At 36.2% G+C, this 17950-nt stretch overlaps 1 protein-coding gene across 1 annotated transcript in view; it reads right to left on the minus strand.

Annotated features, from left to right (window-relative positions):
* Window positions 1-17950, minus strand: part of Ift74 (intraflagellar transport 74) — a 92719-nt gene that overhangs the window by 38037 nt on the left and 36732 nt on the right. The window contains exons 11-13 of the mRNA XM_005401156.2: window positions 14783-14926; window positions 13335-13375; window positions 10786-10865 (exon numbers count right to left, since the gene is read on the minus strand). Of these exons, the coding sequence (XP_005401213.1) occupies window positions 10786-10865; window positions 13335-13375; window positions 14783-14926 (265 nt within the window). The remainder of the gene's footprint in view (window positions 1-10785; window positions 10866-13334; window positions 13376-14782; window positions 14927-17950) is intronic.

The following is a 17950-nucleotide window of genomic DNA, read 5'->3' on the forward strand; positions in this document are numbered from 1 at the left end:
ATGAGTTCAGGTCCAACCTGGGCTACATCGTGAGTTCAGCCGCAGCCCAAACTACACAGCAAGCCCCTATCTCAAAAAGCCTGCCTAAACAAACAAATAAATCTCAAGGATTTCCTTGAAAGAGAAGCTAACAAAGCCAGAAGATTTAACAGGATGAAATCATTAGGCAGGGTGAGTTAAATAGAAGTGGAAAACAACAAAAGCAACAAAAATAATGCCATGACAGGACTGAGTTAAATAACAACTCCCAATGTGAATAGTCTCAACTCTCTAACCAAAGACACAGATTCACACATTGGATCAAAAATTAAACCCAAACATATGCTCTATACAAGAAAAACATTTAATATAAAGAGAAATTTACAGAGTAAAATTCAAAGAGTAAAAACAATATTACATGCAATAGGGGCCTGAAATCAAGTAGGAATAGCTATCCTGTATTCAGACAAAGTGGACTTTCAGCCATAACCCATCAGAAGAGGCAAAGAAGGTCACTACATGTTGGTTAACACATTCCCACCAGCTTGAAACACCAGTGGTTAGCTATTTAACATCAGACAATGGAACTCAGATCAGAGCTACCCAGCAGCAAGACATACAAATGACATCCCTGTTATGAATATGTTAAGGGAACAACTCAACAGGAAGAAATAACAATTATAAATGTATATGCACCAAACACCGGCACACCCAACATCATCAAGCAAATGGTACTGCCCATAAAAGACCAGAAAAATACAATTAATGGTGGTGAACTTCAATACCCCAAAGTTACAAACAGTTCAACCAAATATCAGAGTTGACATATACTACCTATAGATAGATACACAGTGTCCACCCAACAATAGAACACACATTAGTCTCAGCACCATATAGGACTTTCTCCAAAGTAGAACACATACTATACCATAAAGCAAGGTAACATAAATACAAAAGAATCATCTGTTTTCATGAGAAGCCACTTTGAAGATATCAATATGTAATACAACAACCACTGTTAATTCCCTACTACTTTGTTTGTAACTCCGTATTGTCTGTACTGTTCTTTTGCTATGTTGTAAAATGTCTGTTAATTTTTTTCCTCCTTTTATTTTTAAAATAAAAAAAAAAGAATCAAAATTATCCCATGGATGTTATCAGATTATAGTGCAATGAAACCAAAAATCAATGGCAAAAGAAACCACAAAATTCATGCAAATATATGGAAATTAACCAATATACTCTTGAGTGATCAATGGGTCACCAGAAAGAAATCAAGGAAGGTTAGACAGTTCCTAGAATCAAATGATAATGCTAGTACAACATACCAGAACTTATGGGACACAATGAAAGCACTCCTAAAAGGGAAATCTATTGCTGTGAATGCCATCTCAAAAGCAGAGCGAGCCCGAATAAATAACCTAATGATACACTTCAAGGTCCTAAAAAACAAGAACAATTCAAACCCAAAGCCAGTACAAGGAAGGAAATTATAAAATCAGAGCAGTAATTATGAATCTGAGACTGAAAACAATATAAACTATCTATGAATCAAAGAGCTGGTTCCGTGAAAGATACACAAAATAGACAAACTGTTAGCCCACCTTTTCAAAACGAAGAAAGACCCAAGTCAGTACAATTAGAAAAAGTGAAATTACAATAGACATCATGGAAATCCAGAAGATTATCAGGAACTCCTTCAAAAACCTGTGCTCCAATAAATTGCAGAATTCAGAAGGAATGGGCAGACCCCTAAATAAATATGAATTGTCAAATCTGAGCCAAGATTTGCAAACCTTAAATTATCCAATACCCAGTACTGACAGTGAAACAGCACCAAAAACCTATCAAGAAAGACACGCCTGATCCACACGGACTCGCAGCCAAATGGTACAAGAACTCCAGGAAAGGTCAACACCAACACTTCTCAAAATCTCACATCTAAATGGAGGAAGTATTCTCAAAGTCATTCCTAGAAGCTAGCATTACCGTGATTCCAAAGCCTTACTAGGACCCAACCAAGAAAGACAACTACAGGCCTACCTCTTTAGTGAACTTAGATGAAAAAATCATCAAGATACTGCCGAACAGGATGTATGAAGTCATCAAAAAGATCTTACATCATCATGACCAAGTAGGCTACATCCCAAGAAGGACAGATGGTTCAACATATACAAATCAGTAAGCATGATTCATCATATAAACAGAAGAAAACACAAAAATCACAGGATCATCTTGACAAAATCCAACAAGCCTTTGACAAAATCCAACATTCATTCATGATTTTAAAAAAAATGCTAAGAAAAGGTATAAAATGACCTTATCTCAATCAAATAAAAACTATATATGACAAACCTACTGCTTACATCATATTAAATGGGAAAAAACTGAAAGCTTTCCTTCTAAAATCAGGAACAAGAAAAGATGGTCCACTATCACCAGTCTTGTTCAATATAATACTCAAAGTGTTATCCAGAACAATCAGGAAGGAGAAAGAAATGAAAAGACTGCATGCAGGAAAAAAAGAGGTCAAATTATCATTATTTGCAGATGACATGATCCTTTGAAAGATCAAAAAAATTTCACCAAACAATTCATAGAATTAGTCATCAAATTCAGCAAGGTACAGGATACAGAATCAACAAATGAAAATTCACAACATTCCTGCACACCATAATGAACTCACCAAGAAAGAAATTAGGAAAACAATAACATGCAAATAGCATCAAGAAAAACTAAGTATTTGGGAATTAAATTAGCCAAGTAAGTGAAAGACCTCTGCAATGAAAATTCCAGTACTCTAAAAAAAGAGATCAAAGAAGATAATCAGAAAATGCAAAGATGTCGCTTGTTCCTGGATAAGCAGAAGCAATGCTGTCAAAACAGACACACTTCCAAAACTGGTAATTACATTTAATGCAATCCCAATCAAAATATTAACAGCGTTCCTCACAAAACTAGAGAAAACAAATGTAAAATTCATATGGAACCAGAAGAGACCCAGAATAGAAAAGCAATCTTGGGTAATGAACAAAGAGGAGGTATCACAACCCAGACTTCAAGTTATATTATAGCAACAGTGACAAAACAGCTGGTCCTGATACAAAAGCATGTGTATCAAAAGACCAGAAGAGAGGATGCAGAAACAACCGTAGGTACACTGAGTTATCTGATACTTGACAAAAAGCAAAATATATGCCTAAGGAACGACAGTGTCTCTAAAAATGGTGCTGGGAAACCTGGCTGTCCACACAGAAGACTGAATCCACACCCACACATCTCACCACGCACTAAACTAAAATCAAAGTGGATCGAAGATCTAAATGTTGAAATAGAAATAATCTGCTGCAAGATAAGATGGGTAGAACTCTTGAAGACACAGGCATAGCTAAGGACTTTCTGAACAGAATCCTAATTTGCACAAGAAATAACATCAATAATAAACAAGTGGAATTATATCAAATTAAAAGGCTTCTGTAAAACAAAGGAAATGACCAACACAGTGAGGAGTCAACCTACAGAATGGAACAAAATTTTTGCCAGTTACTCCTTGACAGAAGAATAATATCTAAAATAAGCTAAAAAGAAACTAAAAAGAAATCGATCCCGAAAAATGAAAAATTCATTCAAAAAATGGGCAACTGAAATGAACATATACTACCTAAAGAAGTACAAGGGGCCAACAAATACATGAAAAGACATCTCTGGTCATTACAATGCAAAGTAAGTAACACCGAGATTCCATCTTAGTCCAGAAAGATGGCTACCGTGAAGAAATCAAATAATAACAAATGCCAGAAAGGCTGTGGGGAAAAAAGAACCTTTCTATATTGTTGGTGAAACTATAAACAAGTATAGCCACTATGGAAATTAGTATGGAGATTCCTCACAAGACTAAAACTAGAAATTCCACTTGACCAGCTATTGCCCTTCTAGGTATAGTATCTTAAGAGTCAAAGACATCATATTACAGTGATACATCTATACGCACGTTTATAGCAGCACAATCATAATAGCTAAATCTTGAAAGTAGCCTATATGTCCATCATCAGATGGATGGATAAAGAAAGTGTTACTCTGTCATAAAGGGTAAATTTGAGTCATTTGAAGAAAAATGGATACACATTGAGACCATTACGGTAAGTGAAGTAAATCAAACACATAGCTTAACTATTGCATGATTTCTAGGAAACCCAAAGTATAAACAAATTAAAGAGCAAAATAAAAGTCAGATAATAAGAAACAGGGATATAGATCTTTGTAAAATGGGAAGGGAGCAAGAGCCGGAAGGTGAGAGATGTGCTATGTACATAGACCTGCTTACTCTACGATGCAATTATTACATACTGCAAACATGCGTTAATAAAAATAAAAATAAAAAAGGAATCCCATGTTCTTACAGCACTTATATATACTTCTATTATGATACATGTTTATGTCATTGTATCAATTAGATGTTTGTCTGTGATATATTGATAATATATACCTTACAATCTAATCCTATTTTAGGAAATACTGGGCTCTACAAACGAAGGAATAATCTTTAGTGAGTAAGTACACCCAAAAATCTCTCTTGAGGAGCTATCTGACGGAAACTGTGCTTTGTAACACTGTCAGTCCCTATCTATAGAGATTCTCAAAAAATAGCACCACCTTGTGGATTATGGTAATACTACGCATTGAAGCCATTTACATGGTTAGCATTGGTGAGGAAACAATTTCACACGCTGCCTTTGGTTCTGCAAAGTGGCTCAATCTTTTCTGAGAAGAAATTTTAAAACCAAAGTCATTAATATAATGCTATTCTATCCAAAATTTCACCTGTAGAAATTTTTTCTGGAGAAATAAATACACAAACTAATAAATATGAATGTACCAGGATATTTACAACACTCTTGTTAATAAAAAATATTACCAAATTACCAAATTTTTACCAAATCACTTGGTAATAAAAAATTAGAAGCAACGTAAATGTCAGTGCAGATTCCGCAAATACCACATAACCACAGGCTCGAAGGCAGTTCACGCTGTCACAAGCGCGTCTGCACGGGGTGCCGTTCTTGAGTCTCACTTCACAGGCCTGACACTGACCACGGTGCTGTGCCCCTGCTCAGAATGAAGGGTGCATCCTCACACGGAAGATGCAGTTACATGGAAAGACTCCAGCTCAAAACACTGTAAATGTGACTTCCTTTTTTAAAATGTATGTTTGTAAATTTATTTTTAAAAGCCTGACAGGCTAAATACCAAACTATGAATAATGACTATGTTCAAAGAGGTGGGTGAGTATAAGGAGATGACTTTACACCACATACACACCTGTAGTGCTTAAATTTTTCACAATAAATACATGTCTAGGGCCGGGGATATAGCTCAACGGCATGAGTGACTGCCTGGCAAGTGCAAGCTCCTGAGTTCGATTCCCAGTACCAAAAAAAACCAAAAAACAATAAATACATGTCAGATTCATACATAAAATGACAATTCAAAAAAAAAGCCAATCTCAGCCTTAGTTTTAGATTTTTGTTTTCCTTTGATGAGGTCTTCCTGTGCTGCCCAGGCTGGCCTTAAATTCCTGGGTTCAAGAGACCTTCCTGCCTGAGGTGGGGTAGCTGGGACCCTATACATGGGTCACCATACTTGTGTCACTACACCCAGTTTGAAAACATTTTTAAAAGCAGAAGAGTGACTGAAGCAATTGTACAGTTAATGTAAGCACCTAAGAATACTCATTTGAGACAAAACATCCACACATACACATGAAGTTTTAAAAGGCCAAAAAACTGAAGCACATTCAAGGTGATTAAAATCTTAGAAGTTTTAGGTAATTACAATGTATAATTTGTAATTTCTTGGTAAAGATGGCCAGTTGAACATGCACATCTAACACTGATTATCACTCAAACCTCACCAAAACTGTAGAAAAAAAAATATTTATCATCTCTCTGGGAGCTTGGCTGAGACAGAAGCCTGAGTTCAAGTCTAGCCTAGTCGACTTAGCAAGACTCTGTCTTGAAATGAAAGTTTTAGAAAGGGCTAGGGATGTAGATCAGTGCAAGGCCCTGGGTTCAATTCCTGGTACTGCAAAACTGAAAGGGACAGAAGGAGGGAGAGGAAGGAGAAACGGAGAGGTGGGGAGGGGCAATAGGGAAGTGGCAGAGGAAGAATAAATTTAAAAATATAAGCTTCCAGCAATGGGAAAAGAAGAGGGAATAGAAATAAAATTTTGAGGGGCTGGGGATGTAGCTCAACTAACTTAGCAGTCTTAAGAAAGCCTAAACCCATTGGGTACAGTTGAAAAACACCCTGATTTGAAAAGTCTTAATAAATTTTGCATCAAAGACTAATCACTTATTTTAGGCTCCTACTCCATGAAAAGTTTGGGCGTGGAATAGTAACACTGTTCTGTTTAGAATTTATTTTCCATAAGACAGTAAAGTAATACCTGACTGAGACAAACACACTAAGAAATCTTACTTTGTGGGACTTCAGTATGAGATATAAACTCTCAAATATTAAGGTGAAATCTAGCAAATATTTGACATGATATGATCACATCCCTCCACAACTTAAACATGTTAACATCTTACTATACAGAAAATGTTATCATGATATTATTTTCTTTTTAAAAAATCACTTTAAAAGACGGCAGAGATTTACAGCAAAAATGTATATCAAAAATTGGTCAAAAGTTTGTGTATTACACAGATTTCTCTCTACTTATACCAGATTATCACAGAAACTGATAATTCAGCATGTAGGAACAACGGAAATTTCACAAAGTAGCCAAACAGCTGCTAACTGATTTTATTTGGTTAATTCTGAAACACAATTACTCAATATAACTTTTGGAGGGGCTGGGGATTTGGCTCAGCGGCAAAGCACCTTCCTGGCAAGCGCAAGGTCGTGAGTTTGATTCCTGGTACCGGAAGAAAACCAAAAAATACATATATATAACTTTTGGAGAATTATAATTTTAAGGGCTTATCAAAATGAATAAGTATGATATATTAAAGGAAGTTACTGGGTTACAGTAATAACTAACAGTGACCATTAATAACTAACAGGAAACACAACTATACCTAACCCAGGAAGTAAAGATGCCTTTGCATTTAAAATGAATTATGTAAATATTTTCAAAGCTTATTTAAAAACTGAAAGGGTGGAGAGACTCTTAAAAGTCACACCTGTACAAACACCACTTACGGCTTATGCACTCTTACCCAGAAACCCTACCAGGCAAAGGTAGCCTAGCTGGATTATACATAGGTGCCCTAAATGTAAGAAACCAGGCATCGAAGACATAAATAAAATAGTTCAAGAGGAAATAAAGCCAGGGACAGAAAGTATGGATAAGACAAGATAATTTTCTTATCCTGTGGAAGCTAAGGAATGGATGATCCATAACCTCGAGTCAAGGGATTGCCGAGCATGTACAGATAGATAAGCATCTAGCACTTTACTCGGAAACATGAATCCAAGGTGAGAATCCTCTGGAAAGGAATAAGATGTTTGCAGCCAAGCTGTCTCTGAAGAGGAGACACACCTGCATCCTAGAACAAAGGAGCTCACAGCAATGGCTAGAGTTCAATTTTCTCCCCTAATTCATTGTACAATTATTCTTTCTCTGCCAGAATATGGATTGTTCAGTTCTTTCCAAACACTTATTTAGTATTTACTTTCCCAGACACTATGGCGATAAAAAAGATTACCAAAGTAAGAAAGTCTCTACCCTTGAGAAGGTAAAGTCTAAGAGGGAAGGCAAAGGCAAAACTGTAATACAGCGAGGCCAATGCAGCGCTCCAGTAACAGGGAGCAAGGTCGTTCACTTAGACAAGCCTAGAAATGAGTCAGGCACAGGACGTTAAGAGTTACGCTGGGTGAGGGGATGCCTAAGTTAGCTCTTAAGGGATAAGAATGTAGTCAAGTGCAAAACAGGAAAAAGAACTTTCAAGAGAAGGAGACAGGAGGAAAAGAGGAGGAGCAAGAGTAAGCACAAGAGAGACAAAGAGAGAGAGAGAGAGAAGCAAAAGGAAAGAAAGAGAGAGGAAGAAAGAAAAAAAGAAAGGAAGAAAAGAAAGAGAAACAAAGAGAAACAGGAAGGAAGAGAAAGAAAGAAAGAAAGAAAGAAAGAAAGAAAGAAAGAAAGAAAGAAAGAAAGAAAGAAAGAAAGAAAAGAAAGAAAAAGAGAGAAGAAGGAAGGAGAAGGGAGGGATAGAGGGAAAGGGGGAAGGAACAAACAAAAGACAACAAAAACAGAAGCAAAAGGTTGAAGCATGAAAAAGTGTGATATATTATGGTAAAGGGTGAGGTATGAGATACCACACGTAAGTTGTTATTATTAGACTATAAGCATAATGATTATAAGGGGTGGGAAGTGGATGATATACAGGCCACATTAGGGAGGGACTAGTAATATATGCAAAAATTCTTGAACTTTATCACATGCATCATGGTGAACCACTATAGAGTCAAATAACACAGAATCACATTTTACATAAGTCAGTCTGGCAGCCTTCTGGAGGAGGAATCTGAGACGGGGCAAGACTGGAGGTGGGGTGACCAGTTAGGAGGCTACTGCAATAGTTCAGGCAGGAACTAATGAGGTCCTGAACTAACAAGTAACCTTCTAACAAGTAACCTTCTAGTAAAACCCCCTTCTGCTGTAAAACCAATAATCCAGAAAGATCATATACAGCACAACAACGGAACACTAAATTCACTGATACAGTCACACATATACATAATACTTATAATCAAATATATTTACACTTATATACAAATGGCTTTTGCCACTATTGGGCTGAATTATAGGTTGTCCTTTTCGACATTAATAAAAAGGACAAATTTAGAAAAACAAAAAGGAAAATAGCTAAAATGCAAAGCATTCAGCATTTTATTTAGCTAAGAATTATTAATAATTAATTAACAATTAGTAATAAACTGTTACTCCAAAATCATTACTTTAGTGGGAACAAATTAAATGTTAGAAATTTAGACTTAGAAAGAGGAAAATTATTTAAAATGTATCATATAGAACATCTAAAATCAAGAACATTATCAGATTGGTCAAAAGTTTTGAATATATTAATAAGAAAGTCTAGAATACTAAGATCTACCTTAGTAAAAGAAACAACACAAAGGACAGAAAGTCTTAGTAAGGCAGGACTAATAAAGTCAAGAGCCCCACTGCACAGCACAGGGACCCTAAATTACTGAGGAGGCATAAAGTGATCCACTTGTTGATCAGTCTGGTCTAAGCGCTCCACAGTGTATACATATATACAAGTTTTGTCAATGAAAAGAAGTAATTTTTTAAAAATAACATGGCCTCAGTCTTAATTTATTTTGATCCTATCATGCCACATATGCCATTTAACATATACAAACCTTAGTGAAATAGAACCATTATATTCATTTTGCAGATGAGAAAACCAAAGCTTAACCAAGTTTATTCACTCAGACTAATTTAACGTCTGTCTCCCTTTAGATGCTTTATTTAAAGCCATTAGGAACCATGTGTAAATTTAAACTACATAAGCATTTCTAAGAACATTTTTATTTCACAAATACAGCACTTCATACCAGAAAGTCAAGTTTAAGCTTGACTTGGGCAATGGAACTAAGACTTTGGATTCAAAAAGATGTTAGTTTGAATCTAGACTTTTACTCCTTCTTAGCTGGGGGAATTTGAGTACACCACATGTCTTTGAGCTTCAACATGCATAAAATGGCTTTCCAAGCCTTCAAAGGGTTCTTGCAAATACTGCAAAGTAATCAATCAGTAGTAACTAATGATATTCAAAGAGCAAGATAAAGTAGAAAAAATTAATATACTACCTTTAAAACTGAAGTAAAAATTTAAATACACTCCTCTTTTTTCCTGTTGTGTTTCCTGAACCACAGAACAGATGTATAGGCATTACTTACACCCTGAAGTGGAGAGATTATCCTGACCTTCCCCCACTAACTCAAAAGAATATATAGTCACCGTCTGATAATCTGAGAACGTATTAACTGACTGCAGTAAACTGTGACTAACGTGTGCCACAGGGAACCCACATTTCTCTCTTCCATTAGGGAGAAGATAGCAAACTCTAAAGCCCAACCCCATACCTCACGCACACCAACACTAGTTCCCAGTACCTACCACAGCATTTCCACTGGTCACACCCCAAGCTCCCACAGCTGTTTAGTCCCTGCGCTGATTCTTTAAATGTAACTGCCAAGGACACTTAGGGCGGACTATGATAATGAGTGCTTGCCACCTCAGAACGGGGCCTGGTTGGGAAATGAGCTCTCCCTGGCTTACTTGTGATACAGTATTTGCGACTTGATTCTTACCTTTCCCGACTCTACTAAATACTCTAGTTAATAGCTGTGGATGTGGCTCAGAAGTACAGCATTTGCTTTGCATGTGCAAGGACCCAGGTTCAATACATACACAGAAACACACACACCTCACCATGCTGGGATACAGCTGTGTGCAGAGAGCTTTACAGCATGCTCAAGGTCCTGGGTTCAATCTCTAACATCGTGGGGAAAAAAAAAAAAATTGCTTTGTAAAACTAAATGCCTTCTTATTGGCAACCATTAAGTTACTTCAAGTAATGATCAAGTCAAAGAATTGTGTGAATATTACTTGCAATACTTAGCATATATTTCAGTAAAGTTAGGGATATCATAAAGAATTATATAATAAATATCAAGTAAACAGTCACAGCGATGCAGTTAATACTGTATCAATGCTACTACTTATCTATTAATCTACACTATAAAAATGCAGAAGTACACCAAAAATATTACCTTGATGATCCTCTAAATCCATGTCAAGTTGTCTGATTTCTTCACTAAACTGATTTATTTTTTCTTTTATATCTGTTAACCTGTTGGAATTTTAATAAATTTATTAGGATAATAGGCATTCAATAAAAACTTAATGAGGATGTTAACATCTTTTCTGGTTGCATAAATAATATGCCCTACTCTGAGGACAATATTACCAATTTAAACAAAAAAAAAACCTCTTCTAAACCCCTTTTCACAATTCCTGTTGAAAGCACAAGTATATTCTAAGAACATTTGGTTGCCTGACTTTGAGAGCAGACCCCCTTCCCAACCTTTTAAGCTTGACTACCATTCTAAGAAAATGAAAAATGTTTAGCAACTTTTCTTTGCAGCATTTGCACAAAATGAACTAAGTTGGCAAATTAGCCTCAAAACTTAGAAAATGAGGGAAAATATGGCATTGGTAGATTATACAAGTTAAATTAAAAAAAAACACTGATACTTACTATAAAGCTATAGTAATCATGACACTGTCTTACTGGAATATGGATAGACATATCAAGGGACTAGAATTGTGAATTCAAAAGTAAGACCATATATATATGGTCAATTCATTTAGAACAATGGTGCCAAGACAAATAGAGAAAGAATAGCATTTTCAGTAAATGGTACTGGGACAACTCAACAAGTACAAACAAAAAAATAAAACTGAACTCCTACCTCAGCTAATATATTAACCCAAAACAGATCCAAGATTTAAGTGTAAGAGCTAAACTATAATACTCTTAGGCACACATCTTCATGACCTGGGATTGGACACTAGTTTGACACCAAAAGCATAAAAAAAGAAACAAAGCAGATAGTTGGACTTTAAATTGAAAGCCTGTTTTTCCAAGAAAATCACCAAGAATGAAAAGACAACCCACAGAATGCGAAAAAATTTTTGCAATTCATGTAACAGTAAGGGACTTGTATTTAGAACATACAAAGAATTCTTTAAACTAAATAATAACAATAATGATAATAAACCCACTTTAAAAAGTTGTCAAAGGGTCTTAAAATTTTCCAAAGAAAATATATACCTGACCAATAAGCACATGAAAGGAACCTGAACACCATCAGCTATCAGGAAAATGCAAATCAAACCCACACTATGATACCACTTCACACCCATTAGAATGGCTACAATAGACAAAAAAAGACAAATAACAGCGTTAGCGAGGCTCTGGAGAAACTAGAACGGTCATACACTACTGACAGCGACGTCAAATGGTACAGCTACGCTGGAGCTTGTCTTCTGCACTCATCTGGTCTCACGGGACTCTAATTCATGAAGTTAAACACAGTTACCACATAACAGACTTACCAGTAATTTCATTCCTAGATATAACACCCGAGAAGTAAAAGTATATGTCCACACAAAAACTAGCACAATGATGTTCATATCAACATGATTCGTAATAGCCAAACTGTGGAAATAGCACAAATGTCCATCCACTGATGAATAGATTAATAGAATATGGTACGTGCAGACAGTAGAATATTGCTTAGCAATAAAAAGAAATGAAATATTGATACATGCTACAATACAGATGAACCTTGAAAAATACTGTTAAGTGAAAGCATCCAATCACAGAAGACCTTGTTTGTATGACTATGCTTATATGAAATGTCCAGAATAGGTAAAACTATCAGACCTAAAGTAGATTTCTAGTCACAGAGATGGGAGAGTATTTTTCTCTCTCTCTTTTTTTTTTGGAGACAGGGTCTCACTATATAGTTCAGACTGGCCTTGAATTCACTGTGTAGTCCAGGCTGGCCACAAACTTGCAGAGATCCTCCTGTTTCAGCCTCGCACATGCTGGGATTAGAGGCATGCACCATCATGGCCAGCTGAGATGGGAGAGTACTGATGCAGGAAATGGTTAAAATTTGTGAGGTTTTATTGAGATGCATAAAACTTCTACAATTAACTATACAACTCTGTAAATATACTAAGAAGCTCTAAATTGCATATTTTAAATATGTGAACCAGCCATAGTGGCAAAACAACACTGCTATAATCCTAGCACTCTAGGAGGCTAAAGCAAGAGGATCACAATTTTGAGCCCACTTTGGGCAATTAGTTACTACAGCAGACCCTGTTTCAAAATAAAAAATTTAAAATAGGGATATAGATATATCTCAGTGTGAAGGTCCTGGATTCAATTCAAGGTCCCAAGAAAAAAGTGAATTATAATATGAATTCTTTTTTTTTTTTTTTTTTTGTGGTGGTGGTGGTACTAGGGGACCAAATCCAGGCCCCTGAGCATGCCAGACAAGCACCCCTACCAGTGCACTACGTATTCAGACCTGAATTATACCTTTATAAGTTTTTTAAAAAGCATTTATACTAAGACATACCTCTTAACTAAACACTCAAAAATATTTAAAACTATAAGATCGAAAGCTGCATTAATATTATCAACATAAACCATAGGAAGAACCTATACGTACTCTTCTAACTTGAGAATATAATTCAGAAAATGAAAAATGAAAGTAAAATGTCCTAGTATAAAGGTACTTACTGTCTCTCCATGCTGGCTATTTCTTGATTATCTTCTTTAACCTACAAAGGTACAAAAAAAAAAATAGCATTTAAAAAATAACTCATGGGATAGGGTGAGTTCGATTCCCAGTACCAAAAAAAAAGAATATCTAAGCAGGATATGGTGGTGCATGCCTGCAATCCCAGCACTGAGAGGCTGAGGCAGGAAGATCATTGTGAATTCGAGGCCTGCCTGGGCTACAAAATAAGCTCAAGCCCAGCCTGAACTGTATAGCAAGACCCTGTTTCAACAAAAGACCAAAAAACAAAAACAAAAACAAAAAGCTCAATTCTAGGCCAGGCATGGTGGTACATTCCTGTAATTTTAGCACTCTGGAAGGCTGAGGCACGAGAATCAGAAGTTCAAGCCTGCCTCAACAACTCAGTCGCTTAGTGAGACTCTACCTCAAAAATTAAAATGTTTTTAAAAAGCCTGGCGATCTAGCTCAGCATGAAGACCCTGGGATTAACCCCAAGTACAAAAAAAACAAACACAAAGAAACAAAAAACCACACATGGACATTACTACACAATTTTAGGGCAAGTTTCCTTCTAGAATACGTCGTACTAAAATGTGAAAACTGGGGCTGGGGATTTAGCTCAGCGGCAAAAGCGCCTGCCTGGCAAGCGCAAGGTCGTGAGTTCGGTTCCTGGGACCGGAGAAAAACCAAAAAAAAAATAAAATAAAATGTGAAAACTACTCTTTCTTAAAATCTATTTCTTAGAACTCCACATTTCAGATTAAAGGGAATGTCACTAAGAAACTATTCAAGGAAACACTTTCTTCTTCCTCAGTAGAAAGGTAATAGTGATATACTATACCTAGTCATAAGGCATTATCAAGTTAACACGTCTTCAGATCTGGATCATTAGTTGATGTAAACATTTAGCACTTCTGAGACCCTCTTACCAGCTAGGGTAGGTTGGGAGATTTGCAAACACAATAGGCAATTTAGCATCTTAGAGAAACTATCTCAAAATAAGAATTTCAAAAGGACTACAAATGTAGCTCACTACAAAGACCCTGGGCTCAAACCTTAGTCCTGTAAAGGCAAAAACTTACAATGTTTTATATTCTAATATAAGATCCAGAACAAATAATTGAACCTATTTTCAATAAGATTATCTATTGAATCAGTAAAAAAGTTTCAAGTTTTCCTAATAAGGAACTAAAGTATGAAATCATAGCTAAATATGCACAAAAACTATGAAAAATGAGGACTTACCCCCAAAAAAAGGTTAGGTGAGAAAGTGACTTTTTTCTAGAGTTTCTTGATCAAGTAAATATTTCATATTCAGGTAAAACTAACTTTTTTGTTTTTTTTATATAATAAACTCATGGACTTTTTGTTTAATTCTGGTTCTTACAGCAAATCAACAAATTTTTAAAAATTTGACGTATTACAATAAGCATGAGTATTTTCCTACCTGTCTCAGTAACCTCTCCCTCTCTTCCATCGGGGAGCCCACGCTCTGGTCTTCAGCAATCATTTGATCTCGGTGGGCTTCCAGCTCATAAAGCTTCTCATGCAGCAGTACAGCCTCCTGTTTCACCTGGGAGTGAGTTATTTCCTAGAACGAAAGAGGGACAATTTTAACTAGGGCATCCGTAGATAGAAAGTTAAGATGAAGTTGTTAGGCCCCAGGCCAATATGACTGGCGGCCTTGTAAGAAGAGGCAACAGAGACAGAGTGAGACAGAGTGAGACCGCGTGTAACAGCACAGGGCACACAACGGGCTACAGCTGTAAGTCCAGGGAGGCCAGCAATGGACAGTCGCCTCCAGACACCAGAAGAATTCCACCCAGAGTCTCAGAAGGAACATAGCTCTGCTGATCCCTGACTAGACTTCTAGCCTTCAGAACTGTGAGGAAATAAGTTTTTGTTGTTGTAAGCCACCCAGTTTGCGATACTTTGTTAGGGCAGCACTAGAAAACTAACACATCCAAGTAGAATAGTTATTGTTTATTTCAGCCTATTCTACTGTTCACAAAGAGAAAGTAAGGATGAGAGGCCAGGCATAGCGGCACACGCCAGTCCCAGGACTGGGGAAGCCAAGGCAGGAAGAACACTGTGAGTCTGAGGCTAGCCTGGGCTACACAGTGAGTTCAAAGCCAGCCTGAACTACATAGCGAGACCCTGTCTCAAAAATCCAAGAAAGAAAGAAAGAAAGAAAGGGAGGGATGGAGGGAGAGACAGCGAGAGAAAAAGCTTTATTAGGCAACATACTAAGAATGATGCTAGTCAAGATGATTAACTGGACATTGGAATCTGTTATCTATGGAACACCTGTTCTATGCTAGATACTGTACTCAGTGTTCTTTAGATACTGTCTCCAATGCTCATACTCACAGCATTAGTACAGCACGGCTATCATCTCCATTTACAGATAGGAAAGTGAGGATATGAGATCTAAAGAATTTTCCAAGTGAACAAAGACATGAGTTATTCATATTACTATTAACACAAACTGGATCCTCAATAAATACTAGGTGATGTAACAATACTAGCCATGTAACATTTTTGCTTGAAAAACAAATCTAGAAGGAAGAGAGGGAGGAAGCGAGAGGGAGGGACAGAGGAAGAATCTAGTAAAAGTTAAATATAAATAACGACCTACACCCTATGTTTTCTTGTCTTTAGATATTATACATTTTTAAAAACTCATTTTAGATGTATACATAGATAGATATAGGTATAGATGTAGATATAGATATAGATATGGATATAGATGATATGGATATAAAGATATAGAAAATAAAGAAGAGTGGCATCAGTACAAAAATTAAACCTGACTTATAGCTCATACTTCTTCCTATGGTGATGAAATTGGTCAAATTAAATAACACTCAATACTCTCCCACTCACTCCAAAAAAGATAGGAAGTTTGCAAACTAACTGTATTTCTATTAAATGTGGTCTTTCTTCCTTGAAGCATGTTTTCATTACTACAGATATACAAAAAAAATATATGTACCTACAGGTGAATACCAGATAGAGAAAAATTATCTTAATATTTTAAAATAATTTTTAATACCAAATTCTCAAAAAATTAATTCTGAATGACTCATATTTATTTCTTCTACAGATCAGATGACAAACCACAACTTGTCATAACTAGTACCAACATCAGATCTACCCAAAGCACAGGAAATCTGGGAAGGCAACCACGATAGTACACTGAACTGAACAATGAAGTACAGATCGCAAATAACCTGAAACGCAAGAACATAAAAAGGCAGGCCACACAACAAATTACTGCCAGCAAACACATAAGCAGATATTCAACTTCATGCATAAGTAAATGAAAATTAAAACACAGCAGCGGCTGAACAGAGGTGGCATTCTCCTGCAGAACCAGCTACTCAGGAAGCTGAGGCAGGATTACGTAAGCCCAAGAGTCTGAGATCCACCTAAGCACAATGGCCGAGATACCAGTTCAAAAAAAAAACAGACAGTAAGTTTTACCTATTAAAGCAGTAAAAAATGAAACCGTGGGATAATTCTTCCTGTCAATGAGTATTATATGTGTCAGAGTAGAAATTCAAATAATGTGGTTTTGGAGACAATTTGGCAATCTGGTAATATTTTAGAAATGTATGCCTTTTCACTTGTAAGAAATTAATCTTCCTTGCTCATGATAGGAAGAACCAATATTGTGAAAATGGCCATACTCTCAAAATTGTTGTACAAATTCAATGCAATCCCAATTAAAATACCATTAGTATGTCTCACAGATCCAGAGAAAACATTCCTAAAATTTATCTAGAACCAGAAGAGGCCTAGAATAGCAAAAGCAATCCTGGGCAACAAAGGAAAGGCAAGAGGCATCACAATCCTTGACTTAAAATTATACTACAAAGCTACTGTGATAAAATCAGCATGGTACTGGCACAAAAACAGACCCGAAGATCAATGGAACAGATTAGAAGATGCAGACACAACTACAAACACATTCAGCCACCTTATCGTTGACAAAGGGGCCAAACATGTTCACTAGAAGATAGCCTCTTTAATAAAGGGTGCTGGAAAAACTGGCTTTCCACATACTAAAGACTAAAACCAAACCCATGTCTATTACTGTGTACTAAACTAAAGTCAAAATGGATCAAAGATCTAAATATTAAAACAAACACTAAATCTAAAGGAACAAAAAGTAGATAAAAATCTTGAAGACACAGGTGTAGGCAGAGAGTTTATGAACAAAAACCAAACTGCATGAGAAATACTTCAAAGAATCAACTGGAATGTCATCTTATTGAAAAGTTTTTGCAAATCAAAAGAAATCACCGACAGAGTAAAAAGAAAACCCATAAATTGGAAAAAAAAAAAATGTTAGCAAACTGTCCCTCAGACAAAGGACTTCTCTCTAGAATATATGAAGAATTTTTAAACATCAGGCCCCCAAAGTCCAAAGACCCAACCCAAAAAGGGGCATTTGAGATGAATACACACTTCTCAGATGAAGAAATACAAATGGCAAATAAACATATGAAAAACTGCTCAACATCATTGGTCATTTGAGAAATGCAAAGTAAAACAATACTGAGACTGCATCTCACCCCAGACAGAATGGTTATCATAAAAAAAAAAAAAA

Source organism: Chinchilla lanigera, unplaced genomic scaffold (assembly GCF_000276665.1).
Source record: "Chinchilla lanigera isolate Chin_1 unplaced genomic scaffold, ChiLan1.0 scaffold00071, whole genome shotgun sequence".
Classification (NCBI taxonomy): domain Eukaryota; kingdom Metazoa; phylum Chordata; class Mammalia; order Rodentia; family Chinchillidae; genus Chinchilla; species Chinchilla lanigera.